Source organism: Apostichopus japonicus, chromosome 2, assembly GCF_037975245.1.
Source record: "Apostichopus japonicus isolate 1M-3 chromosome 2, ASM3797524v1, whole genome shotgun sequence".
Lineage (NCBI taxonomy): Eukaryota > Metazoa > Echinodermata > Holothuroidea > Aspidochirotida > Stichopodidae > Apostichopus > Apostichopus japonicus.
In genome coordinates this window covers 28,735,114-28,757,210 of record NC_092562.1, presented here as the reverse complement: position 1 = coordinate 28,757,210, position 22,097 = coordinate 28,735,114, and the positions used below count along the sequence as shown (strand labels likewise).

Genomic DNA, 22,097 nt, shown 5'->3' with positions numbered 1-22,097 from the left:
GTACGTACGTAATAATACTACGTACGTACGTAATAATTATCACGTACGTACGTGATAATACTACGTACGTACGTAATAATATCACGTACGTACGTGATAATTACTACGTACGTACGTAGTCTTATTACGTACGTACGTAATAATTACTACGTACTTATGTAGTGATTATCACGTACGTATTTGATAATTATAACGAATGAAGGCCTACGTATAGGCCTACACTCCAAAAACAACCTGGTGAAATTTCACCAGTTTATATGCTACCCTATATATCCTGGTTGTTTTCACCAAGTTGCCTGGTTAATGAGATTTTAACAAAATCCTGGTAGATATAACCAGGAAAGCATGGTTAAATTTCGTAGTGAAATTTTGACACTGTCCTGGTTAATATCAATGGGTATTCACCTCATTCCTTGTGATATTAACCAACATTTCCTGGTTGATGCTAATACTATCCTGGTTAATATCACAGAATGTTCCACCCCTTTCTGGTTAAATTAAACAACATTTCCTGGTTGATGTCACCATTATCCTGGTTAATATTAAACTGATTTTCCACCTCATTCCTGGTTAAATCACCCCTTTCCTTGTTAATATGCCACCTTATTCTCCATTTAAGTTGCAATGCATTCAAATTGAGAAAAAGCAGAACATAAATTATAAAACAACATCATCAATGTTACTGAGAGCTAACTTTATTTGCATCTCCATTACTTTTGAATTTTGAGTACTAAGTGAACTTTTGCAATTTAGTTTAATTAATTCCTCAAATATTAATACAATGAATTAATATAAGAAATGCAATACTGAAATCAAAATTTTGAGGACATATTTACAGCATAACCATCGTCACATGCTGAAGCTCTGATTGCTCGACATCAACTGTGAAATGTAACAGGGATACCAAGACCTTGATCAGCACTTTTGCACAAGGATTCAACTTGGAAATCACTTAAACAGTTTTCAGTACAGAACAAGAAATGGACCCTATACCTGTCTCTTGAAATACTTGATCAAAGCCTCTCTCCCAATAACCTTTGTTACGACAAAATTCAGCCCTGTGTCAGTAGCTTCTTTTCTTTAAAGGTATGCTGTATTAGTCCCAAATATGCTAGATATTCAAATGTGGTCACCTTTGGTCAGAATTCTACTGTTTTTATTACAACCTTTGAGGACATTTTCCCATTCAGTCATCTTGTGTGTCCTTAAAAATGTCTGAGAACAATTGGAAGGTACTTTTTGAAAACTTCTAGCCATTATAGCGTGCTATAATTTGGGGCATATACTGACTACCATTAAACTAGATAGGAAGGTCTTAGAAGATCTTTGTTCACATTGTTAATGATAGGGATGACCTAATACCAAATTGATTTGTTTAATTTAATTATTTACTTATTGGTAATTAATTCATATTTTTAATTTAATTACAATTATATTTTACCACTTTGCACAGACAAACCGAACATCTGCAAGACAATAATTAGGCTTCCAACGATACCATAAATGTTTTAGTAATAAGCTCATCCTTGGACCTCACATACTTGTGCAAATTATTTTAACTCCAATAGAAAGTGGTAAGTTAAGCTTATTATAATCACAAGGAAGATTAATTTGAAAAGATTTTGAGCTAACAGTTAAGTAGTTAAAGTATAAACCAAAGTGTCCTTGAACATGAAATTTCTGATACTCCGAGCCCAAATGACTATAATTATGATCACGTTTTGCATACATCCACATGTCCGTCCGTGGACTCAGGAAGAAGCGTTTCCAAACAATTAACTAAACCGACCCCTAAATGACCTTTGACATAAAATTCCTGAGCACTTCCACAAGTCTTTTCATCACAGGCCACCTCTATGCAAGTTTCATTGAAGTTGTCCCAACAGGTATGATCAATTGTGGACAGAGAGATGAATTGAAATGCAAAACATCAAATTGTTTCTCATAAAAACAGCGACAATCACATTCTTGATGTGCATCATCCAAGCTACAGACATCCTTCTACTATTGCAAAGCTGTGTTACTTGGTAGCCTCTCTCAATTTCTCATTTTCACCTCTTCCAGTTTGTACCAATCTAGGAAAGGAATGAAACAATTAAAGTATTAAATGGTGTGTTAACGAACTAGAATGAAAAGAAGATAAATCGCTTTCTTCAGTCTAATAGTTTGTGCCATGCTTTTTGAAAACCTAACCCTTACCCTAATTTAATCTTGGAATAATTCTCTGAGTTGGTCAGTCTTATTTCTGTTTGGGATTGTTTTCCACAGGGCATTTTATGTGGTTTTTAACCCTAGGCTCCTTTGACATTTAGTAACCTGTTAGGTTAGGTTTGTGTGTAAAGTAGGCTAACCTTATACTAATACTAGCTGATACAATGTAGTGATTTGAGATTAGCAACTAACCTTAATTGAATTGAATTTGACGTGGTAGTTATTATAATAAATGGGCTAGCTGTTGATGCAGGAGGGCTACGCAATATGATTATCAACATACAATTCCACGTTTATACTTTTAAAATCAATTTCAAGGCTAAAAATAAACCTCAAACAATTATCTGTAGTGTAGGGTAGTCCTGTCCTACCCTCACCTAGCCTATAAAATGTGAGTTCAATCAGGGAGTTGTTCTAACAAATACCTTCGCCCATCTATTAGTATTACCCTGGCTATATGTGCATAGGCTGGGGAGTTTAAGTGATCTACCAGGGAGTTGCCGTAACATCATCTTGGATTGACAGCGGCAATAGACACTACACAGGCCTTATCACTGGCCTAGCCCATGACCTATCCACGTGAGATTCAATGAACACAAGCTTAACGTGAGGCCTAGGTCTAACATACGCCAGACCTATTTATGCATTAATTGAGCCTAGGACTAATGATCCGGGAAGCGAAATTATTTTTCCCACTTCGACGCGGCCATATTAGCATAATGGGCGTGGACTATCGGTCGTTGTTACGGCTTATTGGTCCACGTCACAGACTATGCAGTGATATCTCTCGGGTGTTTGTTTGTGTGCTGAAAGTTCTCAATTAAGTTACATGTCAGGGATTCTAGTACACGTACCAGTATAATAAATAGTATAGTACAGAGGGACATTGCTATTTAGTCATAGTTATAGCAGGGAGCTGCTACTCTAACAGTAACAGCTCCCTGGTTATAGTTAATACAGACGCAAGTGACAACTGTTTAATAAAATGGGTAGAATATTTCAAGTCCGTAACAATACCCAGTAGCGTACGTAAACTAATGATGAAAGCACGTAGGCTCCTTACTGCAGTTTAAAAGGGGGTTCATTTATAAATGAACAAATAATTTAGAATGATGGATAAAACAATATGGGGCACAATACAATACATGTATCTTTGTAGCTTTTTAGCATTGAAAGGTCAGTGGGCCTACCTGGTGTAATATGAAGTGTAATAATCAATACCACGGGAGGTTCATTTATAACTTTTCCAGACCCTGCTGTCACGGGAGGTTCTTTTCCAAACTTTTCCTGACACGGGAGGTTCATAACACATCTAATAAACAAACACAGTTTGATTTTGTGATGGAATTTACCTCAAGAGCTCCAAGAAGACCCGATTGACTGGGAGAAGCAGTCGCACATCATCATGGATCTCATGAAGTCATGTCTTAGGCCTGAGTATATTGGGCCTGAGTATATTAGCTGAGTATATAATTAAAGAGCTATATACGTAAGAGCTCGAAGTCGAAGTCACAAACTTGCCGGCCTCTGACGTATTCATAAGCCACGCCCATGTGGCCGCGTCGAAGTGGGAAAAATAATTTCGCATCCGGGAATGAGTTCCAGCACAAAATTGTGGCGGCTTAAGTACAGGCATACCTGTGGTGTTACTGTTAGTCGAACGAACGTACCGTAATTGTCTGTCTCCGGCATTTTTGAGTTAACTAGTCTATAGGCTGCATAAGCTTGACTTCTGACTTCTTGCATGTAGACAAATGTGTTACAGTATATACGTACCGCGTACTGCCACTTCTTACTATCTTCGGTATAGAACGTAAAATTATCACGTACGTACGTAATAAATATTACGTACGTACGTAATAAATATTTTTTTTTACCATGTCCTCTCTAGGTCTTCGTAGATACGCGTATATATTCGTATTAATACGAGGATATATTATGCGCTGTTTGTCCCATATGGCTTGCCATACACGTAGGCCTACGTATACATGTTGAACGAAGATGAATGCCTATTGTGGTATACGCTATGCGTATATTATTCCAATTATCATAAATGTTTGAATATACATATATGTCTAGACATTCTGAATTATCTTGATCAAAAAGTCCGTTATAACATTTGCTTTTAATGCCCGTACTAATGGGAGCAGTAATGTGCATAAGGCTTTTGTAAATTTCATAGTACTCGGATAAAAGTAGTGTTCTAGACTGTACAGCACTGTCCGTACTAACGACTTCGATCGTAATATCGTATACAGACTAGACAGTAGGATACAAGGTCAACACTAACAGCATTGTGTGAACAGACCGGATCAAAAACATAAACACTGGCTTCTGCTTTTATTGTGGGTACTTTATTTACATGTCAAGGTAGCCTAGTCAAATAAAAAAAAAATAAAAAAAGGTTTTAGTTAGCATAGATGGAAGTCGGCGGATCCCGATTTAGATTGATTTGGTTTCAAAAGGACTGTCAACATAAGGTTCGTAAAACATGAAAAAGTCCACCCTACTCTGGGTAACTGTAGCCTCTACAACACATTTGTTTAGAATAGAACGAGTTAACAAAAACTGTTATGGTGTTGATAGCTAGGTGTGGGTGGGACGTATGACCGGTTGGGGGAGAGGGGTAGAATATTCAGGTAGGGTGCATGGAATCCAGATAGAGTGAATATATTTCATATAGGCCTATTGCATGGGCTCGTACTGGACTCCAGGTGTTCGGGATTCGGATTTGATTCGGTCTCGGCTTGCTTTGGACGTCGACTTGAACTTACCTCGCACTGGCAGCAGGGGCCGGAGTTTGACTGCCGCCCTGGCAACAGACCCGGATTACACTTTAGACAGTAGGCACTGTGCCTACGACTGAACAAATTGGGCCTACGAAAAATTCCACAGAGTGTGTAAACTGGATTATACGGTATACTTTTTTCCTTGCTTCTTTTAACTATAAAAAGTGGATCGTATATATTACTCCTGCATTCCAATAACTTACATAATTTATTGGATGGTTCCAGTGATACAGAGTAACCATATATTTCTATTTATAATTTTTAATTATCCATACAGGCTAGGCCTATATCTTTATCTGCAACTTTGCATGGCATGGGAACTCTGTCATTTCCGGCAATCTATAGGAGCTATATTCTAGTAAAAAAATCCGTGCGCGCGGTACGCACCAACCCATGGTAACACTTCGTTTAGACAGTGCCGAGTAATTTTTACTTTCAAGCCTTCGCAGAGCTTAATCTTGGTCTGCCTGCATACAATCCTTCCGTAGTCACCGTCGGTGAGACGGCAAGGCCAATTATGTTTTGTCCCCACTTTAAGAATCCTGGAATTTAAGTCTAAATAACGTCTAATCAATTGATACTGGACTTTTCATTGCAACAATGATAACGACTCTACCCTCTGTTATCAGTTCGAATTTTCGGTGTGTGCATGTGTGTAGATGGGTGGGCGGGGGGGGGGGGGTGCACACAATTTTGCTGACTTCCGTTTTGGGGTCTCTGCATGGGGACTAGGGAAGGGGATCCTTCCCTTTGAGAAAATTTCGTTTCCGTTGAGGGGGCTTGGATGCAAAATCATTTCCGATCATTTTAATTACACTTATGTAAACGATTTTGTGAGCGTGTGATATAAAATGAAAGCCATTGGACTTTAAAGTGCGCCGGAGTATAGGGGAGGAGGCTGTGTTCCCATACTCGCAGTGGATACAGCTCTTTATATATTAACGATATCAAATATAAACACATACGGTAATATTACACGTACGGTGGCCAGGGTTACGCAGTCTCTTGTAGGCCTATAGCCTATGTCAACGACCCAGATTTGAGAAGGTGTAAGTTTTCTTATAGATGATATATACTCCAATGCTACATGACGGCACGGAACTTTTACTAGAATTACGGTCAATTATTGAGTCAAAGTTAAGTTGTTCATATATAGGGAAAACCTTCTGAGATGCCGATCACACGTACCGTGCTATGAAAACAACGGTAGCCGGCATATCACTGATGTTTTCCCGTCCCAAGTTCGTTCCCCGAAAATTTCTGTGGATGGTGGGGGGGGGGGACACTTTCCCGATAGAGGAGTGCGAAGTTCAGCCAAATGGTGCACTTCTGAGGCAAATTTGACTTTAAATTATGTTTATAACGCATGGTTGCAGGTGCTAATCATATTTTTGTGTTTTGAAAGTAATCATCCGCCGTCTGACTAAACCTTATTCGTATTGTCACATTCCCTCCCCCAGTGCCTTGCGCACGCTACTGAAGTATGCATTATATAAATTAACACATACTGTAAAAGCTGATTGACTTCAATAACCTCTTAAACTTATCTGCCATCTACTTCAACCAGGCGCGGCGGAACGGAAAAATTATTGGGGGGGCTAATTTGTGGAGACTATCTAAGCGGAGCGCCACCATCGGTTGGCGCGGAGCGTATAAGAAAATTTTGGGTTTTTTCAAACCCCCAGATGGCCGGAAACGGCACTTCCCGAGTGTTTTATGCTGCGAATACCTAGCCCTAAAATATGGGTCTCAAGCCTGCAATTTCTTAGATTGAACGAGAAAGTCTGTAAAAACATTGTAATTTGTATATTCGATGGTGTTTAAAGAGAGTAGCTATTACTCGTAGTGTACTCGCAAAGACGTTTTGAGTGTAGTAAGGGCAGTTGCGGAGCTAGGGGTATTGGTCAGGGGGGGGGGGCAAGAATGGTCTGTAGGGCGCTTTCGACACTATCTAAGCGGAGCGCCACTCTAGGTTGGCGCGGAGCGTACAGAAAATTTTTGAGTAAAGATACTCTATAGATTGCAGGAAATGACCCTTTCCGGGCCTTGCTAATTTGCAGATAAACGGAGAATAAATAGGTGTCGTCGCCATTTTGTCGGAAAATTACACCAACAGAATATGACAAATGTCAATAGGTAGATGAGAGCGCAATAAAATAGTCAATAATCGCGAATAAGTAAAAAGTAGTGAAAAGCTGAAAAGGGCGCCAGCAGTCCATTTGAGTCCGTCAGGGGGGGGGGGCATCTGCCCCCCTGACTGTATGGACGTTCCGCCACTGAGTAAGGGGATGTTGGAGAACTGGCTGAAATGAGGCAAGTCATTGTCCTAAGACGAAGTTGTGTTGCGCTTACCGGTACATATTGGGGGGGCTTATCATGCATTTGCCCCCTCAACTTTTTCATTGGGGGGGCTGAGCCCCCCCCAAGACCCCCCGGTTCCGCCGCCACTGACTTCAACTGAATCAGACCTACGAGAATCATCTCATCTGCTAAAGAATTTCGCAAATGACTGGCCGGTCATTTTGAATGAAGTTAACCGCGTTGCAATGGAGAAGCACGTAAAAGCTCAAACCGACGTTAGATTCACGTGTACAACTTGCCTTGCATGTCTTCACATCTTGAACAGGGGGCATTGTGTAAAACGTGTACTGCATATATGGCCACTGCATATATAATGCACACGCAGTGAGTGTGCCAATATACAGACATGTCGTGAAACACAGTTTATGTACGGCTGGTCTATAGTACGTTGTGAATATACGGTAAGGAACGTTAGTACACCACCGCTTTTACGGAAAAAGAAACCAAAAACAAGTTGTGCGAGTCTTTCTATAGCAGAGATGATCCATAGTTGATCTTTGTGTTAAGAGGTTGGTTTTTTAGAATAAATTTCTTAAGTAAGGTCAATTATTCGTTTCGTATATTATTTGTCAGAAAAGAAGGCTTTTATTTTCAATTTCAGTCTCGATTGTGGGAAACAAAGAGTCATCTTGCCTTTGGCCTAAAACAAAGCGAGCGTTACACGTAAATGTTAACTGAATGTAGCCTAGCCTTTTGGCTATTTTACCGTTCCAAATCTCAAACTTTCTAACGTCAGAAAGCCTTAGAAATTCGTTTCGGCCTTAATTAAATATTCACACTGTTATTGAAATGTTTTCCATATTGCGTTGTTTGGAAAGCGTTGAAGAACACTTGGTCTAGGCCTAGCCTAACTCTAAGTTTCTAATTGTCTAAGTTGTTTGGCATGCAGTAGGCCTAGTGGGATGAATATAGCGAAACATAGATCGCCCACAAGTGTTGGGACTCAATGCTATTTATGAAGCTCTTTGTGGATCATTGGAATTTCAACATAACTTTATTGTTTGGAATTGCACACAGACGACAAAAGAGATAATTTTTTTTTATCAACACCAAACATTTGTTGATTAGGAACCAGTGTAGGCTAGGCATACTAAACGCCGAGACAGAAGCCACACAATATTGAAATTGTCTAGGATTGAAAATATCTAGGATATCAAATTAGGTTTTCCTTTTTCCAAGCAAGCATTATATTTTGGAACTGAAAATTTTATCTTTTTGGAAGAGGAAAGTCCAGCCTAGATTATCAGTAGCCTAAAGACATGGTTGTAATTTCTCTTGCATCGGCAGTTTGTGCAAAACCTTAGTTAGACCAAATGTGCACATAGAAAAATAGCATGTCCTTTTGGTATTGGTAAAGTGTTTGCTTTATTGATTTAATTTTCTTACCGACTTGTTATTTGGGTTCCATATTTTATCATTTTTGCGAGAAAATCATTCACGAAAAGTTTGACTGGAAGTTTGATTTTACCACATCATTTCAATCACAAGAAAGTGGCGTTTGTCACTAGTTAGCAGCTATCTATAGTTTCAGATTGCATTGTCAAAATATCTTAACTGTAATGGAGCTATTTTGTTGAACTCTTTTGGTTTTCCATTTCAGATTATGGAATAATGAGTGCTACATAACTGTAGAATCATTCGCCCAACAATGTCTTCAAGACCACCATCAAATCAGGGGGGTATGATGGATCCCAACACCCCTATGACAAATCAACAAATGGCCAACAATGCCATGCAACAAGGGCACAGTCCTATGGCAGCACCTAGCCCTGCTTCAATGACTGGAGGTCACAGTTCTAGTCCAGCACCTTTAAGACCAGTACCGAGTCCAAGCCCCATGCATGTTGGACCTGGCCCTAGTCCAGGTGGAATGCATGGCCCTTCACCTAGTCAGAGTCCAATGCATGGTCCAGGACCTAGCCCCAGTCCAATGCATGCCCCAGGGCCATCACAGAGCCCCATGCCTATGTCTCAGAGTCCAGCTGCTATGCAATTAGCCGCTAGTCCTGGGATGCCACATGGGCCCGGTGGAATCCAAGCGACCATGGCTGATGGTAGCGTGATGCATAATGCTAGTCACATGGCCGGCCCTCATCGACAGATGATGCATCAAGGCCAAATGCCAAACCAAGGTCCAGGAATGTCCCATAACACTCCGATAAGCCAGGGGCCTATGCCTAACCACGGTAACCCCATGCAGCAGTTTCAGTCGCCGATGGGCGGTAATCAAACTATAATGCACCCTGGAAATAGAAGTGCCATGCCTCACCCTAGTCAAGGTGCAATGCCTCCGAACCAAGCCTACTTAGTGAACCAAGGAGGACATATGATTGCAGGTCACAATCAAACTCCTATGCAACCAGGGACGATGCCGGGACAAGGTGGACCGCTGCCTAATAACCAGTCGGCCATGATGAATCCGCCGAGTGGACCCCCGATGAGTGGCCACCATGGCATGATGCCAACTCAAAGCAACATGGGACCTCAGGCAGGAAATTACCATCAGGGACAACCAAATTCTGGTTATCCCCCAAGCCAATACAATCAAGGCCCAATGCCAACCCCTCAAGGGAGCATGCAACCGAACCAAGCTGCAATGAACCAGCCGGGTGGTCCAATGCCAAATCAAGCATACATGCACGGACCTGGTGCCATGCCGTCCAGTCACGGCGGCCCTCAACCTCAGCAAGGCCAAGGTTACCCACAGGATGCACAAAACTATGGCTTGCTACAAAGAGTGAGTTTATGAAGGAATAATTGATTTAATCTTGCAGCATGATCGTTTAATGTTGAAGTTCAGGGTATGTTCATAGACTAATAATAATAGAGATGTTTAAATGATGGTCTGCCACATTCTAATTAAATTGTGCTTGAAGTAACCTTTAGGTTATTTTTGTTGGTACTTTGTTGCCTTCAGAGTTGTTTGATGGACTGCTGTTATAAAATTTAGAGCACGTAATGGTTTGATCCAACAGGATCTCTAGACAATAATGGATTGAAATTTATGTCAAATAACTCTGACTTTTATACATTTACCTGGAGACATTTACCTGGAGAGGCATTTTTTCTTTGGGAATATTAGATAATTCAGTTTGTTAACACTGCTGACAGGATTTAATAAAGTCATTCTTGGTATTTTCCAGTACTGTAGCATGTACAAGAGTAAGAATCTTGACCAAAACACAGTGGTAGTGTGGTAGCAAGGATTGGATAATAGTACAATTTGGTCTTTACTAATAGACTTTAGTTGCAAGGAATAACTTATCCAGTATCACATCCTCAAAATGATATGCAAACTGATCAAGAAGTTCAAAGATGTGTAGCAATTATTTAGACAGTCCTACAATAAGTTTAGTGTTATAAAAGGGACAAAATTTGGAGCTTTCAAAACTGCTACACAAAATATGAAGATTAAGGTATTTCCCTTGATTTGTCACAACCAGTGTGCTGTCATTGAAATTCATTTTTATGGACTTATTGCAGGCATTGGAGAGCATGCAGGAGAAAGGGTTGCAAAATGATCCACGTTACAGCCATCTCATGTACATGGCAAGCAGGGCCAAACCCTATCAACAACAACAGCAACAACAACAGCAGCAACAGCAACAACAACAGCAACAACAACAACAAGGACCTCCTACACAGCCCCAAGGTCCTGGAATGAGTTCTACTCCAGTCCATAGTTCAGGCCCAGCAGGGGTAGCTCCAGGTTCATCTGGACCTATACCTTCACCCAATCAAGGACCACCATCACAGGGCAGTCATCCAGGTAAGCTATTCCATTTGTGGCAGTGCGACAGGAGATTGATGCCATTAGCGAAGTAATAACACCCCGGCCAATTTGGTAGAAATTGGTCCAGTTTCCAGTTTGTTTACATATTTTATTTACATATTTATACGTTTGTCCCATCCTAACTAATGTAATGGTGGATGCGCATACTATGTAACAGTGAAAATCAGTTGAAAGATAGTACATAGTTGAAAATTAAGACAAATGAAACATAGCAAACCTCTTCTGACACTGTTATAACATTCTAACGGTAACTTAGTGGTAGGTGGCCATTACAGGGCTGTTTCAGATGACATAAATTTCTGTCTATCTATCTGTCTGTCTGTCCATTCAGACAGACTATTCCCATAGAACCCCACAGTATATAATGATCAACACACACAAGACAGTGTGAATATTAAAAAAAGCATGTATTGATCAAACTTCAATCCTTTTGTTTTAAATTTAATTTCACAAGCAGCAGCAGGATTTGGAGGTCAGATGGATGCACCACCTACAGGGGGATCAGCATCATCCAGTTCAGGTGGTACCCAACCACAGATGAACCAAGTACCACCTGGTGCGTCATCTTCCCCAGGGCCTAATCCCAGTCAGAGGCAGCAGCCTCCATTTGCTCATGGGCAGCTACAGCAGTTGAAGGCTCAGATCCTGGTGTATAAACTACTGGCCAGGAATCAACCTCTCCCAGATAACTGGAGGCAGGCCATACAGTCGAGACCAGTGTGGGGACCAGGTGGTGCTCCATTCCCTAAAACCATGGGTAAGATTGAATCTGAGAGAACCACCCCCCCCCCAAAAAAAAACAAAAAAAAAAAACCTTAAAGAAATTGTGTAATATCAAGAAACAATTGAGTGTTGAAAATGAAGTAGTTTTGAAGACTGGTAAACTATTACGGTTCCTGTGTGCAAAAATGTCTATACACATATTTGCACTTTAGACAATTTTGCATATCATTTGCTATGTGATACTAGATACATTTTACCCTGATGATATGACCCTACCCCCCCCCCCCCCCACTTACACCACAATGATTACCTCATGAATGTAACTAAATTGCAAAAGTTAAATGTTACAACCAAATTAAGTAAGTCTTCATTTATCAAAATCCTACAAGTGACTGATATTTTGCCAAAGTTTGCCAAACCACATTCCTTCTCCTATGCTAGGTAAATGTAAATCTGCTATAGAACTGCTGTAGGTCTGAGATTGGTGGGGAGAGGGAGGGGGGGTAGGGGTGATTTTTCACATTCTGTTTCAAAATTTTAACGATAATTGAAGGTTTTTCAATGTGTAATTGTGAGATTTATGTTATGCGCCTCTGGTAGCAGATATTAATATTGCAAATGAAATCACTTACTGGAGGAATTTCAAATTTGAAACTGAGCAGACTGCGATCCGTTCATAATTATTAAAACACAACATTACTAACCGTCTTCTGTCACAGGAATGCCAAACCAAGCACCATCAGGGCCCCCGGGTCCACCAGCCAGTGGTGGTGGTCCAACCCAGTGGCCTCCTTCATCGCAGAGCCCCAGCCAGAATAGTAACATTGTCCCTCATCCCCAGCCATCTCCACAACATCCACCGTTTCCACAGCAGAAAGGAGCCCAGCCTGTGAAGGCACCCACAGTAAGTGCTCAACTCAGTTCTAGGATCCGTTCTTTGATTGTAGTGTTTTTAAGACCAGACGAATGTAACTGGATTAAGCTTGGCATTTAGTACTGTTGCTGACTCTGTGCTGTGTCCCTACTTGGAGACGCCTGTATATATTCCACAACACCTAGTATAAACTGCCTGCTTCCCTTTAAAAGTTATTCATTTTCCCGCTATGAAATTATTTGATGTCAGCAGAGTTGCAATAAACTTGCTTGAACCATAGCAATGGCAAACGGTTTGACTCTGTGCCGTGCGAGTTCACTGTCATCCCGCTCAAAGAGGCTTCCAGATGTTGGCAAGAGTTACTGTAGAAATGCTGCCATCTTGTAAGTGTTTCTGTAGATTATGTTAAGTCTGATCATATTCACATCCAGGACACCCTTGACAGACCTCGGTATGTACGGCAAAAGCGACACGTTGTTGAGGTTTCCTGCTTTAGTTTGGTTTCTTTTGTTTTTACACTCTTCCAGAGTACAGCAGTCCCCCAACCATCTCCCCAGTACCAGAAGACACAGTCTAACATACCAACCGTGATGATGCTACAGCCCAAGCAGAACAAGCTAGTACCGGTGGAGAAACCAGAAGGGATTGACCCAATTACAGCTCTTAACGAGAGAGAAAACAGGTCAGCGTCTCGCCATGCTTCGGCCTCTCTCACAAGCTTTGTTGCTAGCAAACATGAAACCATAATAAAGATCATTAGTATATATGTACAGTGAGAATATTCTCTGGTAGGACTCAGGACTTATTGCTATGATGGTTGTGAAAAGTACTTTTTGGTAAATTGCTCAAATTTAAGTGAGTAAAGATAAAAAAATTATATAATCAGTGAAATTGGTTTTGGTTGCAAAAGGTTGCCATCCTTATCACATTTGTGGCTAGCTAAATAAGTTGAAAGTTTGATCGTTCGAGTGTAGAGAGGTACAAACCTCAGCAAATTCATTTTTCACGAAAACGACATTTATTTCAGAAAAAAAAAGGGAAGCTATTTTGCGTATGGGATGGTGGCCATTATGGGCATTTAGTCAATGTTGAAAGGAATGTGTGTATCTTAGATGTTAATGATCAATCCACACAAAACCTAACTTTTTGTAATTCTCATGTTTCTGTAGGATTGCATCCCGCATTGCTTACCGCATCCAAGAATTGCAGTCATTGCCCGGTAGCCTTCCACAGGATTTGAAAGTGAAAGCCACTATAGAACTGAAAGCTCTGCGGCTACTGAATGTTCAGAAACAGGTACGTTGTAGTTCAAAGAGTAGTTTCAGAATGTCATGTCTTTGTTAGTGTTGAAGTAGGAAACAGTAAGTAAAGCTTGGTAGTTCATAGCCTCTAGCATGTATATATATTTATATGAATATATATATATATATATATAAATTTACACACACATAAACATTATTGTGCCATATTATGTAGGAGGCTTGAAGCAACCGTCACTCCTTGTTTGTTTCGGTGGGATAAAATTATAAATATTGATCAATTAAAAAGTTATAGGTCACACACTATGACACATGAGAATGTTGGTTGAAATGTAGTTCAACATGCATCGATGGGGGAGGGGGGGGGGGGTGTCAGGGTAGCAAACTAAAGTCATTTTGGCTGATGAGGATAGAGATGAGGAATTCATCTGGTCAGTCTAACGGCTCGTTGTCTTGTTCTGACAGCTACGACAAGAAATTGTGAGTAGCATGCGAAGTGATACAACTCTGGAGACTGCCCTCAACTCAAAGGCGTACAAACGCAGCAAGAAACAGACGCTGAGAGATGCCCGTATCACGGAGAAGCTGGAGAGGCAGCAGAAGATGGAGCAGGAGAAGAAAAAGAAGCAGAAACACCAGGTAAGATACAAGAATAGATAGTAATTAGAAGAATACTTAAACGATTGTTTTTCGTATTCGATTCATAATTTGTATTTCCGGGTGGATCAGTGAACTTGAAGATTGGTTATCGGCTTGTCTGGTTCGGTCCTCTAAATAATGATACAGCAATCTAACAGCTCCATTACTTCAGATAAAAACTGTCTCCCTCAAAATGTTTGATGTACCAAATATTATTGTGTATGGACTGTAACTGGAATCCACTCGAAATGTTAGATGTACCAAATATTATTGTGTATGGACTGTAACTGGAATCCACTCGAAATGTTAGATGTACCAAATATTATTGGGTATGGATTGTAACTGGAATACACTCGAAATGTTTGATGTACCAAATATTATTGTGTATGGATTGTAACTGGAATACACTCGAAATGTTTGATGTACCAAATATTATTGTGTATGGATTCTAACTGGAATCCACTCGAAATGTTAGATGTACCAAATATTATTGTGTATGGACTGTAACTGGAATCCACTCGAAATGTTTGATGTACCAATTATTATTGTGTATGGACTGTAACTGGAATCCACTCGAAATGTTTGATGTACCAAATATTATTGGGTATGGACTGTAACTGGAATCCACTCGAAATGTTTGATGTACCAATTATTATTGTGTATGGACTGTAACTGGAATCCACTCGAAATGTTTGATGTACCAAATATTATTGGGTATGGACTGTAACTGGAATCCACTCGAAATGTTTGATATACCAAATATTATTATGTATGGATTGTAACTGGAATCCACTCCAAATGTTTGATGTAACCAAATATGATTGTGTATGGATTGTAACTGGAATCCACTCGAAATGTTTGATGTACCAAATATTATTTGTGTATGGACTAACTGGAATCCACTCGAAATGTTTGATGTACCAAATATTATTGTGTATGGATTGTAACCGGAATCCACTTTTGTCTCCCGTCGTACAAAGGAATATCTGAGCCGAGTCCTGGCCCACGCTAAGGAGTTCAAGGAGTACCATCGCAGTATGCAGATGAAGATCTCGAGATGTAACAAAGCCATCATGGTGTATCACCAGAACACGGAGAGGGAGCAGAAGAAGGAGAGCGAGAGGATGGAGAAGGAACGAATGAGGAGACTGATGGTACGTACATCTTCCAGAGAGGAAAAGCCTTTCCTCGTTTATTTTACTTCATTTTCTTTGCTTGTATTTGGAAAAGTGTTGGCGTACTCGCTCTACCGGTCTTGAACCTTATGTGTTTCATCACTGACTTCAGACTGTCCACGATTGCTGTCTTGTTTTGGCCGTAAACCTTGCTTATTTTGCGGTTTGAAAATTCTAAAAGAGAGACAGTTGGACTCTCCAGTGAGGGTTGAACTTCTTTTCCGATCGATATTTTACAGAGGTCAATAGAAACAACAGGGTAAGGAAACTGATTTGGGGGGGTGGGGGAGGGGGTGGGGAATACGACCTACAGTTCTCCTGAAGTATTTGTGCTCTTCATTTATGACACATACTTTACTCTGCACAGAGAACTTGACAAGCTGTTGAGATTTAACAAAAAATATAGCAAAATGAAGAAGAGGGCGAATGAATTTTTTTGGTTTTTTTTGTTAACGTTCGATGCAAACTCTCCTCTGTTCTCAAATAGGCGGAAGATGAAGAAGGCTACAGAAAGCTGATCGACGAGAAGAAGGATAAACGTCTTGCATTCCTGCTGGGACAGACTGACCAGTACATCGCCAGCCTGTCTGAGCTCGTGAAGGAGCACCAGATGCAAGTCCTGAAGAAGAAGCAGGAGAGAAAGAAGAAGAAGAAGAAGAAACCATCTCTACCCGAGAGCCTCAGAGAAGCCGTAAGAGAATGTTTCAACTTTCTACCTGATCGTTCAGTTTCTTTCAATTTAAGTCTATTTAATTTGCAACCGAAGAACTGACAGCTAAAGTTAAAGCGTTTACCCAAATTTGTTTTGCCAAGGAGTTGGTAACCGGGTAAATAAATATAGTGCTAATCTATTGGGATTAAGCGTGATATATGACTGAAATTTGGCTACCTTGTTTCAACCTTGGGTTAGGTTTGCGTTGTTATGTTATTTAGAAATGAACTCATTGAAAAATCTCTGTTTGAATCAACCATTTGTGCCCCTTCTCGTGTAGATGTCAACATTGGCAAGAGAAAGATTACCATTGTAGTATATAATTGAAAACGTAATGAGAAGGAAAATCTAGAACAGTGAAAAAACTTCCAGCCTCCACCGGGATTCGAACCCGGGTCTCCCTATATATATATTTATATATGTGCATATATATCTTAATGGTCTGAAACTACTACCTGATAACCTCCAATTTGTCTAATATTGTTTTTTTTTTCATTCACTTGTTCTCTAACAGTTACAAGATGAGAGTAGTCAGCTTAGTGACATGCCGGTCAAGGTGATCAGTACACAGACTGGACAGTTACTGAGTGGGGAAGATGCACCCAGGGCATCCCAGCTGGAGGCATGGTTGGAGATGCACCCTGGGTACCAGGTGGCACCCAGAGATGATAGAGAAGAGCCATCCGAGGAGGAGGGAAGCGGATCAGAGATGGTGAGTCCCCTCTCTCCTGTCTTGCATCTTGTTTTCTCTCGTTTAAGCGCCCATAGCATTCCTTAAACTCCTTAGCTCCTTCTATGCAACTGCAAATACTGAAAACTTTGGCAAAAAAACTGATTTAAAAAAAAAAAAATTTATGTACATGCCAAACTGTGGAAATTAAGATTTTGATACATATTTTTACATATAGACACACTCTCCACAGCTTCTTAATCATCTTTCTGCATTTTTTTCTTTGTCCACTTAATAGGAGGAAGATGAAGAGGAGGAAGAGGAACCCCCGCCTCCTCTGATAGAACCAGTCATAGAGGTGAAAACGTTTGCAGACCTCATGGAGGAACCAGACATGAATAAACTTGTGTAAGTTAACTCAAGAGAGGAGGAGGATTTCTTGATCTTGGAAAAAAATTGTTCCGAAAAAGAAATCAGCATTTTTAAGACATGTTATGTCTTAATGCTTGAGACATTGTGAGCTGCAGCACCTGGGACTCGTTCGTTCAGCACAGTTACCACCTTTATTCGTAATTTGAATGCATTGGGTTTTACGATCGACACAAGAGAGACGGATGCTGACCTTTTTTTAACGTTCTGTTGACACTGTTGAACAGTTAGTAAAGTATAAATGGTTTGTGCTGGGTAACATTTTTCTACTGGGAATCCAATGTCACTTATTCCTTTGCCTCGAGCGTTATATTTTATTCGTGGCTATTCACAATTATTTTGTGTAATCTCTCTTAAACTTAATCTCTGTTCCTTTTAACATTCACAGGAAAGCCCACGATGACGACGAATACAAGGCTAGTGTTGGTAGTTACTACGCTGAAGCCCACAAGAACAGAGAGGTTATCAGTGACCAGCCAGAAATGATGGTGAATGGTACCCTGAAAGAGTACCAGGTTAGTGCAAGCCAAATAGATTAAGGGTACACTGGTATGTGGTGCTGCTACTAGGCAGTGAGTGATGGTGGTGAAATGGCACCCCCTGAAAGAATACTAGGTTAGATCAAACCAAATAGGTTAAAGGTACACTGGTATGTGGTACTGGTTTAAGGCAGTGAGTCATGGTGGTGAAATGGCACCCCACTTAAAGTATACCAGGTTAGTGCAAACCAAATAGGCCAAAGGTTCACTGGTATGTGGTACTGTTATAAGGTAGTGAGTCATGGTGGTGAAATGGCACCCCACTTAAAGTATACCAGGTTAGTGCATACCAAATAGATTAAGGGTACACTGGAATGTGGTACTGTTATTAGGCAGTGAGTCATGGTGGTGAAATGGCCACCCCACCCTCGTAAAGAATACCAGGTTAGAGCAAACCAAATAGATTAAGGGTACACTGGTATGTGGTACTGTTATAAGGCAGTGAGTCGTGGTGAAATGGCACCCCCCTTAAAGTATACCAGGTTAGTGCAAACCAAATAGATTAAGGGTTCACTGGTATGTGGTACTGTTATAAGGCAGTGAGTCATGGTGGTGAAACGGCCACCCCCCCCCCCCCTTGTAAAGAATACCAGGTTAGAGCAAACCAAATAGATTAAGGGTACACTGGTATGTGGTACTGTTATAAGGCAGTGAGTCATGGTGGTGAAATGGCACCCCCCCTTAAAGTATACCAGGTTAGTGCAAACCAAATAGATTAAGGGTACACTGGTATGTGGTACTGTTACGGTCTGACCCCCCATCCACCCACCCACACCTCCATTGCTTCATCTACCCTCCTGTTTCTCAGACAGGTCCTCTGCTATTTTACTGCATAGCACCACTGCTCTGTGATATATAATATTAGTGCCAGTATGTGAAATATTCCTTATTATACCATGTTGATCAACAGAGTATAGACTATTGTGGATTGTAGTCATCAATAATAGGTTGTAATGTCTTCTCATGAAACCCTGCTAATATATGCTTGTACAGTATCTTCATCCCTGATTCATTCTTGTTTTTTTTTGACAGATTAAGGGTCTAGAGTGGATGGTGTCTCTGTATAACAACAACTTGAATGGCATCTTGGCTGACGAGATGGGGCTCGGCAAGACCATCCAGACCATCGCTATGATCTGCTACCTTATTGAGAAGAAGAGGGTCAACGGGCCTTACCTCATTATTGTGCCACTCTCGTAAGTCAAAACTTATCTGGTGCTTAGTACCTTCATGCCTCATCATTCTTTGCCCTCTGAAAGTTTTGACTTTGTCACAGGAATTACATGATACCCTTATAATACCTCCATCATAACCCAATTATTCCCCAATTATTCCCCATCGTACCCCCATCATACCCCCATCATTCACCCTTCGTATCCCCATCATACCCCCATCATGCCCCACCATACCCCCATCATACACCCGTCATACCCTTATCATAACCCATCATTCCTCCACCATACCCCCATCATACCCCCTTTCAGTCATACTGCCAAGATTCCCCGTCATACCCTAATCATACCCCTATCTTACCCCCATCATACACCCATCATACCCTTATCATAACCCATCATTCCTCCACCATACCCCCATCATACCCCCTTTCAGTCATACCGCCAAGATCCCCCATCATACCCCAATAATACACCCAATCATACCCCCATCATACTTATTTTGTCATTTTCCCTCCCTATCATGTTACCAGCAGTGAGAAATATCTCTGCAATTTGTTTTACGTATCTTGATAAATTACAGTCTTGTTACCTTCAGTATGTTACAGTAGTCAAATTAGCTGTTTGGAATTTCAGGTTCGTCTAGGTCCTAACTCACTCAAACATTTATACGATTTATTTGTCAGTCAATAAATCTCATGAGATCAAGTTCTTTGACTGTTGGAAAACCATGTTATTTTATCTGTTCATTTGTAGAACCTTATCCAACTGGACTCTTGAGTTTGATAAATGGTCACCGACGATCTGCAAAGTCGTCTACAAAGGGTCCCCACAGTTGAGGAAGACCCTAGGCATCCAGCTACGTACGATGAAATTCAACGTTCTCCTGACGACCTATGAATATGTCATGAAAGACAAGGCTGTACTCGCCAAGGTATGTCATAATGTCAATTTACATTATGGGAGTTTTGTCATTATGCCATTTATAATATGCAATTAATGTAATTTGTATTATGTAAGTTATGCATGTATAATATGTAATAATAAATTTATATTATGTAAGTTATATATGTGGTAATGTAATTTACTTGGAATGAAAGTCCCATGTGGTAGAAATTGATATTTAGGTCACAAATCAAATTTTTCACGGAAACCATTGAAAGTATACATTGGAATTAGATATATGTAGATATTAGATAATATTAGAAGTATTTTTTTGTATTTGAAGAAAAGTTAGGAAAATTTCTGATTGTGGTGTGTATCAACAGTATCATTTCATATCATCAGACCTATAAAAATTAATTTAAATTGAATTAATTTACAATATGCAGATCTATACAGATCTTCACAACAGGCACTTTGCAGAATTGTATGAATGAATGAATGAATGAAAGTATTGTAGTGTTCTGATATATCCAAGGGCTTAACTGTCATAAAGAGGATAGTCAGTAGATATGTATGCATGATCTCTGAATGGCTGCCTCAGTATTAAACAGAGTAACATGGCACAGTAAACATATAGCCTGGTGATTACCAAAGATTACAAAAGATCATAAAGTAAAAACTTCTTTTTTTGACCTGCTTTAGATCCGATGGAAGTCCATGATAGTCGACGAGGGTCACAGGATGAAGAACCATCACTGTAAGCTAACCCAGGTGCTGAACACCCATTACTCTGCACCCCACCGACTACTCCTGACAGGAACACCTCTACAGGTGAGTCATGCAGAGACTATTGAAAGAGAAGGGTGGGGGAGGGGGTGGGGGGCTTGACATTACTCTGCACCCCACCGACTACTTCTGACAGGAACACCTCTACAGGTGAGTCATGCAGAGAATATTGAAAGAGAAGGGTGGAGGGGGGGAGGGGGGTTGGATTTGGCAGGGAGGAGGTTTACACATGCATGTCAGTCACATACGAACTGCAGACCAGGAAGTAGATGCATAATCATATAATGGAATATGATAGTTTTATAGATGCATAATCACATAATAGTTTTATTGTCTTTGATCTTGAAATAAACTCTTCTAAACATGTACCGGTTTTATTCATAGAACAAACTCCCAGAACTATGGGCGTTGTTGAATTTCCTGCTACCAAGCATCTTCAAGTGCTGCTCGACATTCGATCAGTGGTTCAACGCCCCCTTTGCAGCGACTGGCGAGAAGGTAAGTGCCAACCGTGGACGGAGTTTTTTGTGATAGATAGAACCCGCTGTAGCAGTGTATCGTCTTTAGAAACTTAGAAGTCTAGTTTTGTCTGTTATTGTGACTTTGTTCCACTTGCAACAGAAAAGTTGATGCCCAAGTGTATGTTGTAAAGCATTCGACATGACAACTTGCTGTTGAAAAATCTGCTTTGCTAGAGCACAATTCCATTCATGTGGAAAACAAAGATGATGATAATAAACACACTGTCCTGCTGCAAACCATGCTGTAATTTTTACTATGTTCAAGAAAATCAATATTTCAGAGATTCTCACAGTAGATTCAATTTTGGAAATAAAAATTGCTGTCAGATTGTGGTGGTTCCAAAATTTGGTAAAATCTCCAACAGCTGAAATTTTATAATTAGATAAATTAAAATGGAGACAAATTTTCTGAATGTTCTGGGTGGGTGCAAGGACAGAGCTTTGAATTTTATAAACATGTCAACTAGAAAGCAATGTTTAGAATAAAACGACATCCTCCAGTTGATGTAATTATCTTGCTCTGCAAATCCAAACTTTTTTAACCTGGACCTGCGACCGT

General features: G+C 40.4%; 1 protein-coding gene and 1 long non-coding RNA gene across 6 annotated transcripts in view; one reads left to right on the top strand and one right to left on the bottom strand.

Annotated features, from left to right (window-relative positions):
- Window positions 1-679: 679 nt before the first annotated feature.
- Window positions 680-4,107, bottom strand: LOC139954861 (uncharacterized). Its single transcript, XR_011788215.1, has 2 exons — window positions 3,882-4,107; window positions 680-2,075 (listed from the first exon to the last, which is right to left on the bottom strand). It is a non-coding gene; the product is annotated as an uncharacterized lncRNA (long non-coding RNA).
- Window positions 4,108-7,649: 3,542 nt separating this feature from the next.
- Window positions 7,650-22,097, top strand: part of LOC139954823 (probable global transcription activator SNF2L2) — a 26,804-nt gene continuing 12,356 nt past the window's right edge. For 2 of the 5 annotated variants that reach the window (XM_071954810.1, XM_071954785.1), the window contains exons 1-17: window positions 7,712-7,870; window positions 8,962-10,098; window positions 10,845-11,130; window positions 11,609-11,911; window positions 12,597-12,781; window positions 13,279-13,433; window positions 13,921-14,047; window positions 14,476-14,649; window positions 15,630-15,803; window positions 16,312-16,515; window positions 17,051-17,248; window positions 17,505-17,614; window positions 18,024-18,150; window positions 19,207-19,370; window positions 20,103-20,280; window positions 20,934-21,062; window positions 21,402-21,515. In XM_071954810.1, coding sequence (XP_071810911.1) covers window positions 9,010-10,098; window positions 10,845-11,130; window positions 11,609-11,911; window positions 12,597-12,781; window positions 13,279-13,433; window positions 13,921-14,047; window positions 14,476-14,649; window positions 15,630-15,803; window positions 16,312-16,515; window positions 17,051-17,248; window positions 17,505-17,614; window positions 18,024-18,150; window positions 19,207-19,370; window positions 20,103-20,280; window positions 20,934-21,062; window positions 21,402-21,515 — 3,717 coding nt within the window. In that variant the 5' untranslated portion in view covers window positions 7,712-7,870; window positions 8,962-9,009. Of the gene's footprint in view, window positions 7,871-8,961; window positions 10,099-10,844; window positions 11,131-11,608; window positions 11,912-12,596; window positions 12,782-13,278; window positions 13,434-13,920; window positions 14,048-14,475; window positions 14,650-15,629; window positions 15,804-16,311; window positions 16,516-17,050; window positions 17,249-17,504; window positions 17,615-18,023; window positions 18,151-19,206; window positions 19,371-20,102; window positions 20,281-20,933; window positions 21,063-21,401; window positions 21,516-22,097 lie in introns of all 5 variants that reach the window. The other 3 variants (XM_071954793.1, XM_071954807.1, XM_071954801.1) reach the window with 3 other exon arrangements.